At 52.0% G+C, this 19337-nt stretch overlaps 1 protein-coding gene across 3 annotated transcripts in view; it reads left to right on the top strand.

Annotated features, from left to right (window-relative positions):
- Positions 1-19062, top strand: part of HIRA (histone cell cycle regulator) — a 73986-nt gene extending 54924 nt beyond the window's left edge. For 2 of the 3 annotated variants that reach the window (XM_082667812.1, XM_082667814.1), the window contains 9 exons: positions 199-303; positions 1853-2001; positions 3707-3868; positions 3993-4051; positions 4249-4354; positions 5580-5702; positions 6060-6226; positions 7949-8037; positions 18639-19062. In XM_082667812.1, the coding sequence (XP_082523938.1) occupies positions 199-303; positions 1853-2001; positions 3707-3868; positions 3993-4051; positions 4249-4354; positions 5580-5702; positions 6060-6226; positions 7949-8037; positions 18639-18755 (1077 nt within the window). In that variant the 3' untranslated portion in view covers positions 18756-19062. The remainder of the gene's footprint in view (positions 1-198; positions 304-1852; positions 2002-3706; positions 3869-3992; positions 4052-4248; positions 4355-5579; positions 5703-6059; positions 6227-7948; positions 8038-18638) is intronic. The other variant, XM_082667813.1, reaches the window with a different exon arrangement.
- Positions 19063-19337: the final 275 nt, after the last annotated feature.

Raw genomic sequence — 19337 nt, 5'->3', positions numbered from 1 at the left:
ACCCACCCAGAGTCCTTGAGCCCCTCCCTGGGGTCAGCTGCCTCGTCTCTGCAGTAGGGGTCTCTGTAGCGTTCATCTGCCCTCACAGAGGGTGGAAACACCCAGGTAGTAGGCCCAGCCTCACCTCTGGTGACTCACCTTTACCTGGCACTGCCCTCCAGTGCAGGGCAGGGCTCAGGGACATCTCTGCTCTTGCAGTCCCCAGCTGCCCTGACTGCAGAGAAGGACGCCGTGTGTTTGTCTGTCCCAGCAGCTGCGCTGAAGCTGCCCATGCCGGGCCCCCAGAGAGCCTTCACCCTGCAGGTGAGCAGACCTCCGCCTCCCTCCCTCCCAAGCCTGCACATTCTTTTTGTCCGCCTGCCCACCCCCACCCCCTGGGGGCTGTAAACCCTGAATTGTCACAGACTTGGGGCTGCTTTCAAGTGGCTCTCTATCACCTTCTGGGGGAAGTTGTGGCTGAGCAGAGCAGCCACCCAATCTTAACAAGAAGGCTGGCCTCTTCTCTGGGACCCCTCACTTCCCCATCCCCCACGCCTCTCCTCCATGGCTTTACCCTCCATCTTCTGGGTGCCCAGCTCCTTCAAGACCTGTCCCAGGTGTTCCTTCTCCTGGAAGCCTCCTCGATCTCCACTCTTGGCCGTGGGCTCAGCCCATGGGACCGTGTGGCACTGGTCTGTCTCTTGACCAGCCTGCTGGCCTGCCCACTTCCCAGTGCCCAGCGTGGGGTCATCATCAGGGCCTTTCAAGGTCTCGAGTGGAATCTTCTAACTACGGGCTTGTTCAGAACACAGATCTACAGCAAGTAGTCCTTTATCCCCAGAGGCCCTCTGGCCGCTCAGCCCAGCACCCGTACCAGGCCTTGCACGCACCGTCATCTCCCACCCTCTATACCTCAGCTCAGGTTCATGTCCTCGGGAAACCCTTTAGAACCCCACATGCAGGTGGGCTGCACGCTGCCCCAGCCCAGGCTGCCCCTCAGGGCTGCCAGGGGGCAGGTGGACAGGTCCTTCTGGATCTAAGGGTGGGGTCCCCTGGTTCTTCTTGCACAAATCCCCCTCCCAAACTCAGCCGGCCCCCGTCACCCCAGGGCCTTCCATGCGGAGTGCTGTGTGGGGCTGTTCTTGGTTTCTGGGGGCCCAGCCCCCAGCCACAGCCGACCCTCCACCCCAGCTCACACACTGTGTGGCCACACAAGTACGAACCGCTCACCTAGGTCCCACGTTGGGTATCTGCCTGTCTGCTCCCCAGACACAAAACACGAGGCTGAGCCCGTGTGGAGCTGGTGCTGAACTGCACACGTCTCCCCACGCTTTTCTGGGGACACTCCTATCAGTGACACTGGGCTCCAGTGTGCATGCCAAGGTGCACTGCCAAGGAGCTGGAGGGCCTAAGGGCTTTCCAGACCTTTCCTCCAAGTGCCGACACAGCCTCTGTTCTGGCCAAACCTGACAGTCTTTGAAGATCCTTCAGTTAGGAGTCAGGAGACCCATGTCCCCCCGAGCGGGCTGGGGTCCTTCTGTGCCGTGTTCTCTTGGCCGGTTGCTTGCCTTCTCTGCATCCTCCCTTGTGAGAGGAGGTGGTGGGATCCGGAGGCTTCGAGGTCTTTAGCTGTGACACCAATTCTCTGCTCCACTGCACAGAGGACAAGGTGGACACCAGCTCCTGGGACTTGCCCTGCCCTGGGGGCTGCACGTTGGGACCTCTGGCCCCCTGTCCTGCCCTGTGACCACCCCACCCCCAGCCTGCTGTTGGCCGGCAGCTCTGTTCCACCCTTGCGTGTCCTTCCCTCTGTCCGTGGCCCACGTCTGAGGCCACTGCTGCTGAAAACGTTCTGTTTGCTTCTCTCCCCCAGGTGAGCTCCGACCCCTCCATGTACATCGAGGTGGAGAACGAGGTGACGGCCGTGGGGGGCATAAAGCTGAGCCGCCTGAAGTGCAGCCGGGAAGGGAAGGAGTGGGAGACGGTGCTCACCAGCCGGATCCTCACCGCTGCCGGCAGCTGGTAAGAGCAGGGGTCTCCACCCCACTGGCATTTAACGTAAAGCAAGACCCCGCACTGCGCTGTGGGGTACTGGGCTGTCCTGGGAGGTGGCCTGTCTGAGGGTGGCCTACGCCTAGCCTCGCTCGGGACTGAGCTGGTGCCTGAGTCATCCGAGTCCCTGGGGCACCCCATGAAGGTGGCACCATCACCCCCGTGTTACAGGAGAGGAAACTGAGTACTGGAGGGTCACCTAAGCCCCCTGGGCATTTTAGTCAGATTCCTGAAGTCTCCATTTCCAGGCCGAGCTCTGCCTGCCTCTCTCTGACCTTGACTGGCCTTTTCTCTGGACCCAGGTTTTCATCTAAGGAAGTCAGCATGGACTTCTGACTGTCCTCAGAGTCCCAAGGCCAGCCCTTTCCAGATCTGCCCTTTTGGGGGAGACCTGAATTCGGTGGTCAGTCACCCAGTGTCTTTCCACCACCCCTGGAGGTGGCCCCGCACATGCTCCATCTGGAAAGAGGACCCGGGGACGTATGGCCCCAGTCGGGATTGTGTGCTCAGTACCCCTACGAGGGTCTTACAAAGCTTTCAGCTTAGATTTGGTCGTTTTCATTAGGCCCGGAATCCTTTATCATGAGGCTGCATGTGAAACACTCTCACCAATGTCTGTGACCCTGGCCCTGAGCGAGCCAGGTGCTGGGCCTGGACGGAACCACCGTTCTGTTCCTTCCTCCGTCCCCTGGGGCTCCCCCTTCGTCCCTGGTCCCAAGGCAGTTGGCACGCCCCAGCTGGGGGCCAGGTGTGTCAGCACAGCCTCCCCATGTGACCTAGAGGCTGCTGGAGAGTCCGGCCAAGCGGCCAGCCAGGCCCCAGCCCAGCGTGCAGACTTGCCCCCGGCACCGCAGCTCCAGAGGTTCGGCATCCCTGGCAGCGGGCTTGCTGCAGGTGCACCCTGACCACAGGGACGAGCAGACAGAACACAGGGACTCTTCCTTGGCTGACCTCGCTGTGAGCTGGCTGCCCGTGTGGACCGTAGGCGCCGGCTGGCGGCCCAGAAGTGATTTGGAGCAGGGTTCCAGTGGGCTGCTGGGCCGGACCTTGCTGTGCTGGCTGCACGCCTACTCCCACTGCCTGGGGTCTGAGGCTCTGGCCTCACTCTAGGCTTGCTCTCACCCCAGGAGACCCCACTAGGAAGGCAGAGCCTGCTTGTGCCGGGCAGAGCCAAGGGGCCTAGTGGGTGCTCAGAGGAGAGACACAAGACTGCGCCGATACACTCGTGGTGAAGCCTTCCTCGCTCAGGGAGCGACATGTCTCTCCCACCCCGGTCTTGAAGGCCTTCTGAGCACAGCTGGGCGCCCCCTGTGGGAGATGCACCCTGTCGTCCCCACACTCCCCCCGGCCTGTCTGGGCAGAGGCCTCCCAGGGCCCCTCTGGCTGGTCTCAGCTACGAGTCTGTCGGGGGGGGGTGCTCTGCAGCTGCTCCCGAGCAGTGAGGTCTGCTTCCTGGCTCACTGTCAGGGCCGCTGGTCCTCGGGCATGTGCTCCCTGGGGGCAGTTCCGTGTGAGTCCAGAAAAGCCTGAGCCACCACATGGGGGAGAGGACTCCATCTCCAGGCAGAGGTCTCCAGTAGGCACCATCAGCTCTGCCGCCCACCTGGCTCTGTCCCTGCATCTCGGGGCCACCAGAGCTCCCAGCCCCCCTGATGCCAGCCCCCTGCTCCCCCAGTGACGTGGTGTGTGTCGCCTGTGAAAAGCGGATGCTGTCCGTGTTCTCCACCTGTGGTCGACGCCTCCTCCCTCCCATCCTGCTGCCATCCCCGATCTCCACCCTGCACTGCACTGGCTCCTACGTCATGGCCCTCACCGCCACAGCCACGCTGTCCGTCTGGTGAGAGGCAGGGCGGGAGCGGCTGTGCGGGTGCCCCTTGCTTCAGGGAGGGTCGCCCCCCCCCCCCACCGGCACACAGGCCCTCGGGCCCGGCTGGAGGGTGAGCTGCTCCTCTCTCCCCCAGGGATGTGCACAGGCAGATAGTGGTGGTGAAGGAAGAGTCCCTACACTCCATCTTGGCAGGTGAGCTTGGCCGGGGGCCGCCCCATCCCTGGGGTGGGATTGGGGGCGGGCAGCTCAAGTCCAGGTCTGGCACAAAGGGCTCTGCTCAACTGAGATGGAGAGCAGACTCTGGGGTCCCTTCTGCATGGCTAGAGCTGCGGGAGCCATGGCGCCCGCTGACGGGAATACGCTGGAACCCCTTCTTGGTGTCTCCCTAGGAAGTGACATGACGGTGTCACAGATCTTGCTGACGCAGCATGGAATCCCCGTGATGAACCTGTCGGACGGGAAGGCCTACTGCTTCAACCCATCACTGTCTGCGTGGTAAGCACGCCGCCCTGAGCCCTGCCCCATGGAGGGTCCATCTGAGCCAGAACCCAGCACAGCCAGCAAGGGCCCTGCCTGGCCCGCTTCTCCTGGGAGTCTGGCCAGAGTGGAGGCCACAGTGCAGCCCCCATCCCTGCCGGCCCCCTGCCTCTCTGCCCTCAGACCCGTGCACAGGGACGCTGTCCTTCCCCTCCACTGTTCCCCGGGGGTCACTTTGTCTGGAGCAGACATTTGAACTTTTATGGTTGTCGATGAGTAGTTCCAGCCTGGCCTCCGTAGGTGCCGTCAGCTTCACGGCAGCCTCATCCAACCCTGCTGCTTTTGTAACTTAGTCGGAGCCAAGGGACACTTCCGACTGCCTTGGTGCATTAGTGGGGCTGCACTGTCACTCACCACGTGTGAGGTCTGTACCTTTGCTCTGTCCATTTTGGAGTCCTTTTCTATATTTGTAAAACCTCTTTTTTTTTTTTTTCTGCCGCACTGCATGTCTCACGGATCTTAGCTCCCCAACTAGGGATCGAACCTGGGCCCCCTGCATAGGAAACATGGAGTCCTAAGCAGGGAAGTACCTGTAGAACTTCTTTGTACATCAGAGATCTTAACCCAGAGTTAGGAATGGTGTACCTCGTGTACCAGCCAATCAGAAGTTTTCTCTTGCCTGCACCTTGCTCCTTCAGGCCCAAGTGTGCCACCATCCAGCCTGTCTCTGTTAAGGGTTGCCGGACACAAGTTTATCCTCAGACTGAGATCTCTTTCTTGAGTTAAAAAAAAAAAAAGCAGCAACCCTCAAAATCCCCACTCCCTGCTCCTCCAAATTGCAAAATATCGTGTATTGTATGTGATTGGTATAATAATGGAAACAAGCTGGTTATTTGAGAAGGGAAATGTGGACTCTGTAGGCACCAGGCTGTTTTTAAATTGTGTGAAGGGTCCAGAGAATGTGAAGCGCTGATGCCTGGGATGCTGTGTGAGCTCTGGGACGCTGGACGCCGGGACTCCTCAGCTGCTTCCGAGGGCCGCAGCACATGGGCTCCCAGACAGACTAGCATCCCAGGCATACTCGCCCCCTGCCCCCAGGACCTAAGACCCAGGGCCAGAGTGTCCGAGTAAGGAGGCCCCACATGGGCATACAGGGACCTTGGCTCCCTCAGCGCCCCTCGCCGCCTGCCTCTGCTGGGCCTCCTGGTTTCCCTGAGTTCTGCTCCTGCCTTTGCCTCCCCAGGAACCTGGTTTCTGACAAGCAGGACTCCCTGGCCCAGTGTGCAGACTTCAGGAGCAGCCTGCCACCCCAGGACGCCATGCTGTGCTCGGGACCCTTAGCCATAGTCCAGGGCCGCGCCTCCACGTAGGTGACCCGGGTGCAGGGGAGGCATCCGGCTGGCTGTGTGGACGTGGTCCCTCCGAGGCCTGCCTTCTGACTGCCTGAGCCCAGCGGCACTCACAGGGCTGGGCTGGGGCTGCCGAGGGCTGGGAGCCACAGTGAGCACTGTCTCAGGGTGCAGGGTCACAGCTCTGTCACTTCAAGACCTGGGCGGCAGTCTGAGGGGCTGCGGGTCATGGATCCCCATGTTGGGCTGCACTTTGGGTGGGGGCCTGGGCTGCTGGCCTGTCCCCTCGGGGGCTAGATGGGAGGTGCAGAACAGCAGGACCTGGGGGCGGTTGGGCTGCCGTGGAGTCTGATATCTGCCCCTCCCCACCCCAGCAGCTCGGGGAGACAGGCAGCCCGGCTCTTCTCCGTGCCTCACATGGTGCAGCAGGAGACCACCCTGGCCTACCTGGAGAGCCAGGTCGCTGCAGCGCTCACCCTGCGCTCCAGCCACGAGTACCGCCACTGGCTTCTCCTCTACGTGCGATACCTCGTGAACGAAGGTGAGCTTCCCGGTGGTCCTTCTGTCCTCCCGGGCCCCACTCAGTCCCCGTCCCAACGGGACCCTCCCGAGGGCCCGAGTGTCAGGGCCCAGGTGCAGCAGCCTGGGCTCTGTCCTCCCTCCCGGCTTCCCGTGGTTGCCCCCTGGGGCCCTGCCCTCCCGCTCCCAAGTCAGTGAGGTGGGCAGCTCAGCAGGTGTCCCACCCCACCACGGGCTGAACCGAGCAGCCCCTGAGGCCACAAGGATTGGCGGCAGGAGGGTGTGGGGGCAGAGGACTCACAGACACAGGCTCAGCTCCCCCTGACCTCGTTGCCCCCTCAGAGCATCGGTGGGCCTGTACCTCTCTTTCTCCTGCCTGGAAGGGCCAGCTTGCTTTCCAGCACCTCCCCTCGGCCCTCCAGCCCAGCTTTCCCCACCAGGGCTCTTACACCCATGTCCCCGTCCCAGGATCCCCCTCCTTGCCCCGCCCCACTCCTCCTGTGGGTCAGCAGACAGCAGGGTGTTGGAAGACGTGACCTCCCACAGCCTCTTGACTCCCTGTGAGGCAGGCGTGGGCTCCGGCCTTGCCAGCTTCCCTCCGCTTGAGCTTGGCCTCCAGGGCCGTGGCCTGGGGATGGCCCTCCCCAGTTCTCCCTGTGTCACCACACAGCCTGGGCCTGGTCACGGAGCCGGCACCCCCACACCCTCTCCTGCCTTTCTTGCTTTGCTTTCAACTCCTCCCCTGTTTTGTTCATGATTTAGAGAAAACAAATTAAGTACGGAAAAGACAGAAAAACTTGCCCGACCTCTATGGGTATAACTCGCAGAATTCGCCCGTCATGTTGCCAGACCCCTCCCCCACAGACCCCAGGGATGAGTTCAGTATGGACTCATCCCACCCAGACTTAATAAACACTCGGTGTTCCTGCAACCTTGTGCCTCTGCCGGGCACTCAGGTCACGTGTGGCCTCACCCCCGTACCCCCGGAAAGCCTGCCTCCGGCTCCTCTCTGGTTTCCTCCATCCTGGGTTTCAATTCACTGGGGCTGCCCCTGTAGGGGACACCTCACCTCCACCGCTTGCTTCTCTTTCTCCACCTTCACGCGCCTATGGCCCAGGGCCCGCACAACTCCCCTACCCTCTCTGTCCCTCCTTCCTCCCCGCGGGGAGGAGGACTCGAGCTTCACAGGGACACCAGCTCTCCTCTAAGCATCCTCAGGTTCCACCCTCATCACTGGCTGATTTCCTCCATTCCCTGTGGCCTCGGCTGCCCCCGATTCTGCCTCCAGTGTGGCTGGCGCGCCCCCCGGCTGTGCCATAGCCCCAACTCCTCCTCCGTGTCCTCCGCCCAAATTCATTCCCACGCCCATCTTCTCCCGAAGGACACCACCTGACCCTGCGCATCTGCCCCCACCTCCTCTCCAGTAGGCCCCCTCAGCCCACTCCCCTCCTCCCACAGCCCCCACATTCTCCACCCCCTTGGGGGGTCTGTCCCAGAGCTTCCACGTCTCGTTTTCCCTGGCCCAGCACACAGCAGCCACTGCGTGTGTTTCCCGGGATTTGGGGGGTGAGTCAGAGCCTCTGCTATGGCCTCTGAGCGCTGAACTGAGACAAGGAGGCAACAAAGTGAGTGTTTGTTCTTTCTGCTTTGATGTACACAACAACTTAGCCTGTTCTTGACTTTATTTCTTTTTTTAATGTGTTCCTATTTCTGTTTTGTTTTGTTTTTTGTTTTCTGTAATTAGGGTTTGAATACCGACTCCGAGAAATATGCAAGGACTTACTGGGGCCTGTTCACTCCTCCACTGGAAGCCAATGGGAGTCAACAGTAGTGGTAAGTGCGACTTTCCTTTTTGCCACAAGAAATCTCTCCTGAAAAGTAAAGGTGGAAATTGAAAAGTAAGCCAAAGTGCTTTGAAATTCTTCCCTGTTACACTCTTCCAGCACACTGCTGGCATCAGAGAGAGGGCGAGTTGCCAGCCCACCCACCCTGGCAGGAGCCCTTGGCATCAGGGGCTGAAGGAGCGTCCACTCAGCCACATGCCTGTGCTGGGAAAGCTGCCTGCCGGGGGCTGTGGATTTGTTAGTAGTGAGGCTCATAGTCCGGTCAGGAGGCAGACGTGAGCGAGTAAGCAGTTCAGTCAACAGAGCGATGACGGGTGTGCCTGGGAGAATGCGGCGGGGAGACCTCGGAAGAGGACTTTCAGGATGAAACCCCAGGACAGGAATGAGCCTGCTCCATGGAGACCGGGGAATGTGCTGGTAGAGGTGACAGAAGTGCAGAGGGCTTGGCCCATGGAGGCCGCTGTGGTTGGAACATCGTTGGCAGAGGAGAGGGTGTGACGTGAGTCCAGAGAGGGCAGGAGGTGGATCCCTGGGACCTTGTGAGGAGCTGGGGTTTAGTCTAGGGCAGCGGGAGCCGGCAGAGGAGTTGGCGCTGATGTAGCAGAGCAATCAGGACAAGACAGACCTGGCAGTAGCTGAAGACAACTTGGATCCATGTGGCAGCCACAGAGAAGGGAGAGGAAGCAGATTCAAGATGTATTTTGGAGGCAAAACCTACAAGACTGGGCGGGTGGGTGGTTGGATGTGGAGCAGGTGAGGGAAAGAGAATAATGAACATAATGAAATTGCACAGGTGAGACTGTGGCTCACACAAGTGGGTAGAGTGCATTGATCGACTTGGGCAAGGAACAGGTTGACGGGGAACTGGGGGCACGGTTCACTCCACTGCTTCACTCAACCGTTGGGCAGCTGCCGGTGGAGCCCCACTCTGGCCAGGTGTAGCTCGGCAGCCGGCTGCAGCGAGCAAGGCTCAGGGGCCCCGCCTTCATGGGGACAGAGGCAGATTGGAGACAAATGAGCAAGTACATGTAATGTGTTGACGGGGATGGATCCTGTGAACACCAATGAAGAGGGCAGGGGTGCGGAGTGCTGATGGGGTGCTGTTTTACATCCAGTGATCGAGGAAGCACTGACTGATTGATAGAGATCAGAGGAGGTAAGGGAGGAAGCCCCACAGATATCTGGGGGAAGAACATCCAGGCAGAGGGAAGAGTGAGGACAAAGGCCGTGAGGTATGAGGGCTCGAGTGTAAAAGGAGCAGCTGAGCAGAGTTGATGGAGGATAAAAGAGGTGAAAGATTGGAGGGTTAGTCCTGGGAGGACTCTGGAGGTCTTGGTGTGTACTTGGCCTCCATTTTTTATTTTGTTGCTGTAGATGTTAATTTAGTTGGTTACTAGAATCCTAAATTCAAAATCAATTCTCTTTAGAGTTTTGAAGGTATTGTGCCACAGACTTTTAGCATTTGCTGCTGTTGCTAAAACTGCCGCCAGTCCGATTTCCATTGCTTTGTAAGTTCTTTCGGGATCCTGCCTTGGTGCTTTCAAGTCTCACAAAGCTCTCGGTCTATGTCTTTCATTCATTCTGTGGACTTTACTTAGAGGCTGTCTTTGGTTATAGCTTCCCTTTCATTTCCCTCATCATCAGAGAGATAGCATGTCCTCCCTTCTGCTCCATCATTTTTTATAGTTCTAATTCTCCTTGAAATTTTCATTTTAGTCTTTTGAGCACAGTAAGCTTAGTTATTTTATTTTAAAATTGCATGTCTGATAGTCCTAGTATCAGGAGCCCTTGTGGGTCTGTCTCTATTGCCTATAAATGTTTCTACTGGTTCTCGTTCACGTTATCTTATCTCCTCAAGTGCCTGGTTATTTTCAGCTGTCTGCTGGACATGGTATTTGAAAAATTGCTTGTAGAAATGGCTTGAACCTCAGGTGATGTGGCTTTTGCACAGGGCATTTTATTTGCTTTGGTGCCAGCTCTTAAGGCACCCGCTCTGCAGGGTCTCAACCCGGTCGGGATGGAGGTTTTCCAGGCTGCCTGGGGACTTCTCAGAGCTGGGCACTGGCTGGTGCAGGGGCTGGTTTCCTTCCAGTTTACCCTTATTCTAGGGTCGGGTCATCCCTTGGGGATACCAGCACAAAGAAGAGGTGGTTTACCAGGGACCCCCACCTTTCATGGGCCTTAGGCCCCTGCTTTGGTCCCCTGGGCTCTCAACTCTGACAGAAGCCCACTCAGCCTCTTCCTGATCAGTACATGTTCCCAAGGCCAAGGTGTCCCTCTGAATTCCTGCCTTCCCCCACCCCGGCTCAGTCCTTCACCCCAGCACATTAGCTCCTGGAGTTCTGCTTCTGCTTAACCAGCTTTGTCCCCTGTCCTCAACAAGAAGGGTGTTCGGAATTACCTGCAGTAGTCGAGCTGTTTCCCAGCACACCTCACCTCTGGGGAAGCCTGACAGGCCATCTGCTTACGGGGTGGGGGAGCACGTGTCTGACAAAGCCCTACCCTTGGCCGGGTTGTGGGGCCTCACTCTGTGCCCAACTGCCACTCTGGGGGCCTGAGCCCAAGACGTTAGCCCGAGCTCTACATAGAGGTTCTCTGTCTCAGCCTGAAGGTGGGCACTCTAGGCCAAGGTGGGGCAGGGAGCACAGGCAGGCCACCGGTTACCAGCCATGCACCTTCCTCTCCCCCTCCTTCCTGCTGTTCTTGCTGACCCCAAGCTTTGTCCAGGAGAGCCTGTGGCTCCCTTCCCAGGAGCACCATCAGTGCAATGCTACCTGCTTTTTACCTCTGCCAACTGCCTAAAACCACTGGTCTGCTCGGGGTCCCAGTATCCATGACAAATGCTTTCAACTGCAGGTAAATGATACCCTGTCTAGTGGTGGCTGAAGTAGTTTTATTCTATCCTCCAAAACAAGTCCTTTGGAGTTAAGTGGAGGTCTGTATCTCTGTGATTCTGTTGGCCTCTCCCTCATGTCATAAGATGGCTTTCATGTCCAGTTGAAGGAAGGAAGCCAGTACCAGTAGCAACCACCCTCTTAAAAGGAAAGCCAGCCTATGCCTCACAGCAGCCAGTAGACCACTTGGACACCCCCACTGGGAGGGAGGTCAGGAAGGCAAGCTGTGAAGACTATGGCGGGGAAGTCTTGGAGCAGGTCTGGACAGAGCCAATTCCTGCTGTCTGCCACATCCCCTTCTGGCCTCAGCGCTCTTCTGAATTTATGCTTTTTTTTTTTAATACGTCTTTATTGGAGTATAATTGCTTCACAATACTGTGTTAGTTTGTGTTGTACAACAAAGTGAATCAGCTATATGTATACATATATCCCCATATCCCCTCCCTCTTGAGCCTCCCTCCCACCCTCCCGATCCCATCCCTCTAGGTGGTCACAAAGCACCAAACTGATCTCCCTGTGCTATGCCGCTGCTTCCCACTAGCTATCTGTTTTACATTTGGTAGTGTGTATATGTCGATGCTAGTCTCACTTCCCCTCCCCGCCCTGTGTCCTCAAGTCCATTCTCTATGTCTGCATCTTTATTCCTGCCCTGTCACTACGTTCATCAGTACCATTTTTTTTTTTTTTTAGATTCCATATATATGTGTTAGCGTACGGTATTTGTTTTTCTCTTTCTGACTTACTTCACTCTGTAGGACAGACTCTAGGTCCATCCACCTCACTACAAATAACTCAATTTCATTTCTTTTTATGGCTGAGTAATATTCCATTGTATATATGTGCCACATCTTCTTTATCCATTCATCTGTCAGTGGGCATTTAGGTTGCTTCCATGTCCTGGCTATTGTAAATAGTGCTGCAATGAACATTGTGGTACATGTCTCTTTTTGAATTATGGTTTTCTCAGGGTATATGCCCAGTAGTGGGATTGCTGGGTCATATGGAAGTTCTATGTTTAGTTTTTTAAGGAACCTCCGTAGTGTTCTCCATAGTAGCTGTATCAATTTACATTCCCACCAATGGTGCAGGAGGGTTTCCTTTTCACCATACCCTTTCCAGCATTTATTGTTTCTAGATTTTTTGATAATGGCCATTCTGACTGGCATTGAGGTGATACCTCATTGTAGTTTTGATTTGTATTTCACTAATAATTAAGTGATGTTGAGCATCTTTTCATGTGCCTCTTGGCCATCTGTATGTCTTCTTTGGTGAAATGTCTATTTAGGTCTTCCGTCCATTTTTTTTTTTTTAATTTATTTTATTTTTGGCTGCATTGGGTCTTCATTGCTGCGCACGGGCTTTCTGTAGTTGCAGTCATCGGGGGCTACTCTTTGTTGCAGTGTGTAGGCTTCTCAGTGTAGTGACTTCTCTCATTGCAGAGCACAGGCTGTAGGCACGCGGGCTTCAGTAATTGTAGCACATAGGCTCAGTAGTTGTGGCACACGGGCTTAGTTGCTCCGCAGCATGTAGGATCTTCCCGGACCAGGGCTCGAACCCGTGTCCCCTGCATTGGCAGGCGGATTCTTAACCACTGTGCCACCAGGGAAGCCCTTCTGCCCATTTTTTAATTGGGTGGTTCGTTTTTTTGATACTGAGCTCCTTACTGTCTCTTCATCTTGATATGGGGAGCAGAGGGGGTGAATTGAGTATGAGCCCTCTGCCTTCTTGTTGAGTTTCTTTGTGAACACTCTCATGGTGAGAATTGGCCATTCAAATGAAACTGGTCCTCAGGATGGCTGGGAAATGGAGCTGGGGATGGAGCGTGCTGCCAACGAGCAATGCTGACTCTAGATTTAAGAGCCACTTGTATTTCCTGTTGAAATATGTTGGTGTCATTTGTTTTTCTTTTTGGTTTGTAGGAATTCTTTATATTTTGGGAAACTTTGTGATATGAGCTGCCAGTGCATCTCAGGGGACCCCCAAAATCCAGGTCTCTTTCCCTCAAAGATCACGGCTCAGTGTGTACAGGAGGGAGACAGTAAGCAGAGGGTTGGGCACTAAGCAGCCGTCCTTCAGGTGCGTGCGTGGCTGCCGGCCTCTGAATCCCCAGCCGGACCCTGCTCTTGGGAAGCCTCCGTCTGCCAGGGTCTTCAGTGTAGGACCTGTGACACTGACCTGAGAAGTGGTGATGAGCTGTGTCCAGGCTGGTGCCTGAAACACAGCACCATCCATTTCTGAGAGCCCAGGCTGGGAGGTGGTACTGGTGGCTATTGGTATTGATACCAGCCACACCAGCCTTCCAGCCAGAGGGCACATCCTCTGTCTGGTAGTTTGCCCCTGGTGCCACAGGCAGACAGAATGTTTTGCTTTGCTTATAGCAGTTTATTTCATTCCCTTTCATTTTTTTAAATAGCACTTTTCAGGTTTTTTTATTTTAAATTCATTTTGAATGATAATGTAGCCACATACTTCAAAAATTAAAAGGTACAGTAGTTTTGAAATAAGTTTTGAAATCAGGAAGTATGAGACTGCACATCATCTTTTCCAAGATTCATATGGCTATTTGGGGTCCCTTGGGATTCCATAAGAATTGTAGGATGGATTTTTCTATTTCTGTGAAAAATGCCGGTAGGATATTGATAGGGAGTGCATTAAATCTATAGATTGCTTTTGGTATTATTGACATCTTAACCATATTAATAAGTCTCCCAGTCCATGAACAAGGGATGTCTTTCCATTTATTTATATCTTCTTTAATTTCTTTCAGCAACATTTTGTAGTTTTCAGTATACTAGTCTTTCACCTCCTTGGTTAAGTTTATTCCTAAGTATTTTGTTCTTTTGGAGCTTACTGCAAATGGAATTGTTTTCTTAATTTCTTTTCCAGATTGTTGGTTGTCAGTATATAAAAACGCAGCTGATTTTTGTGTGTTGATTTCATATTCTGCACACTTGCTGTATCCATTTATTAGTTCTAACGGGTTTTTTTGTGGAATCTTTAGGGTTTTCTACATATAAGATTATGTTGTCTGCAAACAAATAAGTTTACTTCTTCCTTTCAAATTTGGGTGTCTTTTATTTCGTTTTCTTGCCTCATTGTTCTGACTAGGACTTTTTAGTATTATGTTGAATAGAAGTGAAAATGGGGCATCCTTGCCTTGTTCCTGACCTTAGAGCAAAAGCTTTAAGTCTTTTAACACTGAGTATGATACTAGCTGTGGGCTTTTCATATGTGACCTTAATTTTACTGAGATAGTTTCCTTCTATTACCAGTTTTTAGTAGTGAAGGAGTGTTGAATTTTGTCAAATGCTTTTTCTGCATCAATTGAGATGATCTTCTGGGATTTTTTTTTCTTCATTTTATTAATGTGGTGTATTACATTGATTGATTTTAGTTTCTTAAACCACCCTTGCATTCCAGGAGTAAATCACACTTAGTCATAGTATATAATCCTTTCCATTTGCTGTTAAATTCTGTTCGCTAGTACCAGTACTGGTACCAGTCTGCAGCCTGTTAAAAACCAGGTCGCACAGCAGGAGATGAGTGGCGGGCAAGCGAGTGAAGCTTCATCTGCTGCTCCCCATCACTCCCCATCGCTCACGTTACTTCCTGAATCATCGCTCGCATTACTGCCTGAACCATCCCCCGCATTACTGCCTGAACCATCCCCCCATCACTCCCATTACCACCTGAACCGTTGCTTGCTTTACCACCTGAACCATCCCCCCCATCATTTGCATTACCGCCTGAACCATCTCCCCCATCACTTGCATTACTGCCTGAACAATCCCCCCCATCATTCGCATTACCTCCTGAACCATCGCTCACACTACCGCCTGAACCATCCTCCCCATCACTCCCATTACCTTCCTGAACCATTGCTTGCATTGCCTCCTGAACCGTCACTCCCATCACTCCCATTACCACCTGAACCATCCCCCCATCACTTGCATTACCACCTGAACCATCTCCTGCATCACTTGCATTACCGCCTGAACCATGCCCCCCACCACCACTCGCATTACTTCCTGAACCATTGCTTGCATTACCACCTTGAACCATCCCCCCCATCACCCACATTACTTCCTGAACCATCTTCCCCCATCACTTGCATTACCACCTGAACCATCCCCCCATCACTCGGATTACTTCCTGAACCACTGCTCGCACTACCGCCTGAACCATCTCCCACCTCCAACCCCCAGCCCGTGGAAAAATTGTCTTCCACGAAACCGGTCCCTGGTGCCAAAAAGGTTGGGGACCACTGCACTAGTATTTTGTTCAGGACTCATCAGTGTTCACAAGGGACATTGGACTATTTTCTTTCCTTGTAGTGTCTTTGTCTGGCTTTCATGTCAGGATAATGCTGGTCTCATACAATGAATCTAAACATGTTCTCTTCTCTTCAGTTTTTTGAAAGAGTATGTGGAGGATTGTTGTTCATTCTTCTTTAAATTTTTGGTAAAATTCACCAGTGAAGCCATCTGGTCAGTCCTGGGCTTTTCTTTGTTGGGAGGTTTTTGATTACTGATTCAGTCTCCTTGTTACTTATAGGTCTGTTCGCATTTGCTATTTCTTCATGATTCAGTCTTGGTAAGCTGTGTATTTCTAGGAAGTTGTCCATTTTATCTAGGTCATCCGATTTGTTGGTGTACAGTTGTTCATAGTATTCTCTTATTTATACTCCTTTTATTTTTGTGGCATCAGTTGCAATGTCCCTATTTCACTTCTGATTTTCATTATTTGAGTCTTCTGTTTTTCTTAGTCCATGTAGCTAAATGCTTGTCAATTTTGATGATCTTTTCGAGGAATTCATTTTTGGTTTTATTATTTTCTCTATAGTTTTTCTGTTCTCCATTTTACTTATTTTCTGATATGTATGATTTTCTTCTGCTTGTTGGGTTTAGTTTGCTTTTATTTTTCTAGTTTTGTTAAATGCAATGTTCTGTTATTGATTTGATTTGTGAATCTTTCTTTGTAGATTTTTATAGCTATAAATTTCTCTCTAGCCAGTGCTTTTGCTGCATTCCAGTATGTTGTGTTTTCATTTTCATTTGTCCCTAGATATTTTTAAATTTCCCTTGTAATTTCTTCTTTGAATCATTGATTGTTTAACAGTGTGTTAATTTCCACATATTTGTGTGTGTTCCAGTTTTTCTTCTGCTGTTGATTTCTAGTTTCATTCCATTGTGATTGGAAAAGACACTTTTATGATTCAGTCTTTTTAAGCTTATTGAGACTTGTTTTGGTCTGTCCTGGTGAGTGTTACACATGCACTTGAGAAAAATGTATATTCTGCTCTTGTTGTGTGGAGTGTTCTGCATATGTGTGCTTTAGGTCCAGTTGGTCTATACTGCTTTTCAGGTCCTCTATTTCTTATTGATCTTCTGTCTGGTTGTTCTATCCATTATTGAAAATAGGATATCGAAGTCTTCTGCAAATTGTAGGACTGTCTTATTTCTCCTTTCAGTTCAGATAATGTTTGCACCATGTGTTTAGGAACTCTGATGTTTGGTGGGTATATGTTTATAACTGTTACATCTTCTTGGTCAATTGACCCTTTTATCATTATACAGTGTCCTGTGTCTTATAACAATTTTTGACATAAAGTCTATTTTGTCTGTTATTAGTATAGCCATCTCTTTTCTATTTTGCTTATTATTTACATGGGATATCTTTTTGATTCTTTCACTTTCAACCTGTGTATATCCTCCTTTAAATCTAAGTGAGTTCCTTGTAAGCAGCATATAGTTGGATCCTGTTCTTTTATCCATTTTTTGATTAAGGAGTTTAATCCATTTTCAACATGTGCTGTATTTCTACTTATGCTATACAAGACTGCTTTTAAATTTTTTAATTTCCCTAAAAGTTTCACTCCTGCTTCTTTCCACAGCCTTAGACATTCTGTTGTATTCTACCTGTATCTCTTGACCCCAGGTTCCCAGGGGTTGCAGTTCCCCTGCTGCTTTCACACGCCACAGTGCTCACCACTGCCTTTTGCAGCCTCCATCCTGATATCTATACTATGCTACTGTTCCCATCAGTACTCTCCATTCATTTAGGTTTTCTTTAATGCCTTCCAGTAAGGTTTTTTAATTTTCAGCACATAGGCCATACACATCATTTTTAGAATTATTCTTAGATATTTTATAATTGTGAGTATTCTAAGTGATAAGTTGTTTTATGTTTTCTGATTATTCATTGCTGCTGTACATATGCATTTGACTTTGGTATATTAATCACCAGCCATCTTTCTACACATTTCTATTATTTTTATTAATTTGTCCATTAATTGTTTTGCATTTTCTATGTGGTTTAAACAATGAAGTCATCTCAAATAATCTTTTTATTCCCTATTTTCCAGTTCTAAGTTTTCTAATATTAAATTCTCCTTGATTTCCAGGATAAACCCTACTTGGTCATGAGTTGCCATCTTTTTTTTTTTTTGGCCACGCAGCACAGCCAAAAAAAAAACACTTTATTGTGAATCTTGGTATGTCTTCCTTTGTAGGTAATATGTTCTTGTACTTTCGAAATTTTCAGAAATTTTCTGTCTTTTATATCTGAAAATTCTGTATATTTCATTCTAATGTGTCTGGTTATCAGTTTTCCCATATATTACTTGATCAGCACTCAGTGGAGCCTTTCAACCTAAGGCCATTCGTTGTTTAATTATGTGAAATATACCCATATTACTTCTTTAAATATTTCCTTCTCTCTTCTTTCTCTGTCTCCTGTGGGATCCATTATGTGGATATTGGGCCTACCTGCTGCGCTCACCTGCCTTTGTAGTCAATGGTACAGTTTCTCCTCTTACAGTTTCCCCTCTGCCTGCCTCCCTTATGAGTGTGGGCTGCTCCTCTATCTGACCTCACTCTGACTTGGTCTTCAGCAGTGTCCAGTCTCCTGCTAATCCCATCTCCTTCAACCACTGTGTTGCTCAAACTTGGTATCTACACTTGGTTCTTTTCTATAATTCATCATCTTGTTACCACACTTGTTTTAACATATTGGCCCTTCTCTTCCAGTGGTCAGTGCTGTCAGTTGATGGTTTTCCCTTTGCAGCAGCCGTGCTCCTCAAGGGTCTGTGCGGTGGAGACCCTGCATGGCAGTGCATGTTGCAGGAGGGCCCAGGCAGACATGGTGCCACCCAGGGTGGAGGAGGCATAGGCAAGAGCTGAGGACAGAGACTCCAGGACTGTAAAACCAAGGCCAGTCACTGTCACCCAGGCACCTCCTCGCCCCTGGCCTTGACCTCACGTCCCTGGAACACATCCACATAAGGGAGTGGTCCCTCCAGGATAGCCGTCTGCCTGGCCCTCTGCCCTGGTAGCCTTACTTGCATTCTGCTCTGGAAGGTCAGGCTACTCTGGCCACTAACCAGTGCAATCAGAGGCCAGCGGTGACTGTGCCAGCAGACTTAGGGGACACGGAAGAGCAGAACCTACCTGGTACCCACCCTTGAACTATGTCCCTCCCTGGGCCCTGCCACTCCACCCCATGTGCCCAAGCTCAGCTTTTTTAGCTGTCCCAGGCCTCCCAGCATACAGAGAAATTGTTCTCATCCATCTATGGTTTCTCCAGGGGGTGCCCATGGGGCAGATGGGCACAAGGGTCTTTGTTGGGTCAGGGAAACCCCCACAGTCTAGCTCTCCTCACTGTCAGTTGCACTCAGCTGTCACTCCTGTATCCGCAGGGTCTGCGGAAGAGGGACCTGCTGAAGGAGCTGCTGCCAGTCATCGGGCAGAACCTCCGCTTCCAGCGCCTCTTCACCGAGTGTCAGGAACAGCTCGACATCTTGAGGGACAAGTAGCCTGCCCAGCCGCAGCAAGGGCAGGGCCACACTCTCGCCACTGAGGACACACAGGTCGGCCTCTTATCTCGCTGGGCTACGGATGAGGAGACACTGGCAGGAGGTGGGCTGTCCTACACCAGTACCGGCTCAGCCCCTGGGCACACTTCCCCTGTGTCCTGGGCCTGTTTCTCCCTCAGGGGGAGCAGCTCTGCCCGCAACTCGTTCCTCCCTCCAGGACCCCGGTGCAGAGCTGGAGCTCTGCCCAACTGCCCTGGGGCCAGTGAGGCAGCCCAGGCCTGCCGTCTCCAGCACGGTCCCCAGATGGACACTAGCCCTGCTACTGTAGGCGCCGTGCTGCTCCAGCTATGACGAATGAGCCATTTGTGAAAGAGAGAACCCTGAGACGTTAGCGTATTATGCAGTCAGTAGACTGACCTGAGACCTATGTAAAAAGAAAGCCTATTCCAACACATGGACTATTTTTGTACTAGAATTTGCTAACTTGTAATATGGAATTTTTCTTTTGGCCAATAATCAGGATTTCCCTATAAGTCACTTGGACATTGGTCACTTGTAGGAAATTTAAACTCTAATTATGAC

This window comes from Grampus griseus, assembly GCF_964374135.1.
Source record: "Grampus griseus genome assembly, chromosome: 12".
NCBI lineage: Eukaryota > Metazoa > Chordata > Mammalia > Artiodactyla > Delphinidae > Grampus > Grampus griseus.
The sequence above is the reverse complement of the archived record's forward strand: the minus strand, read 5'-3'. Positions and strand labels throughout refer to the sequence as shown.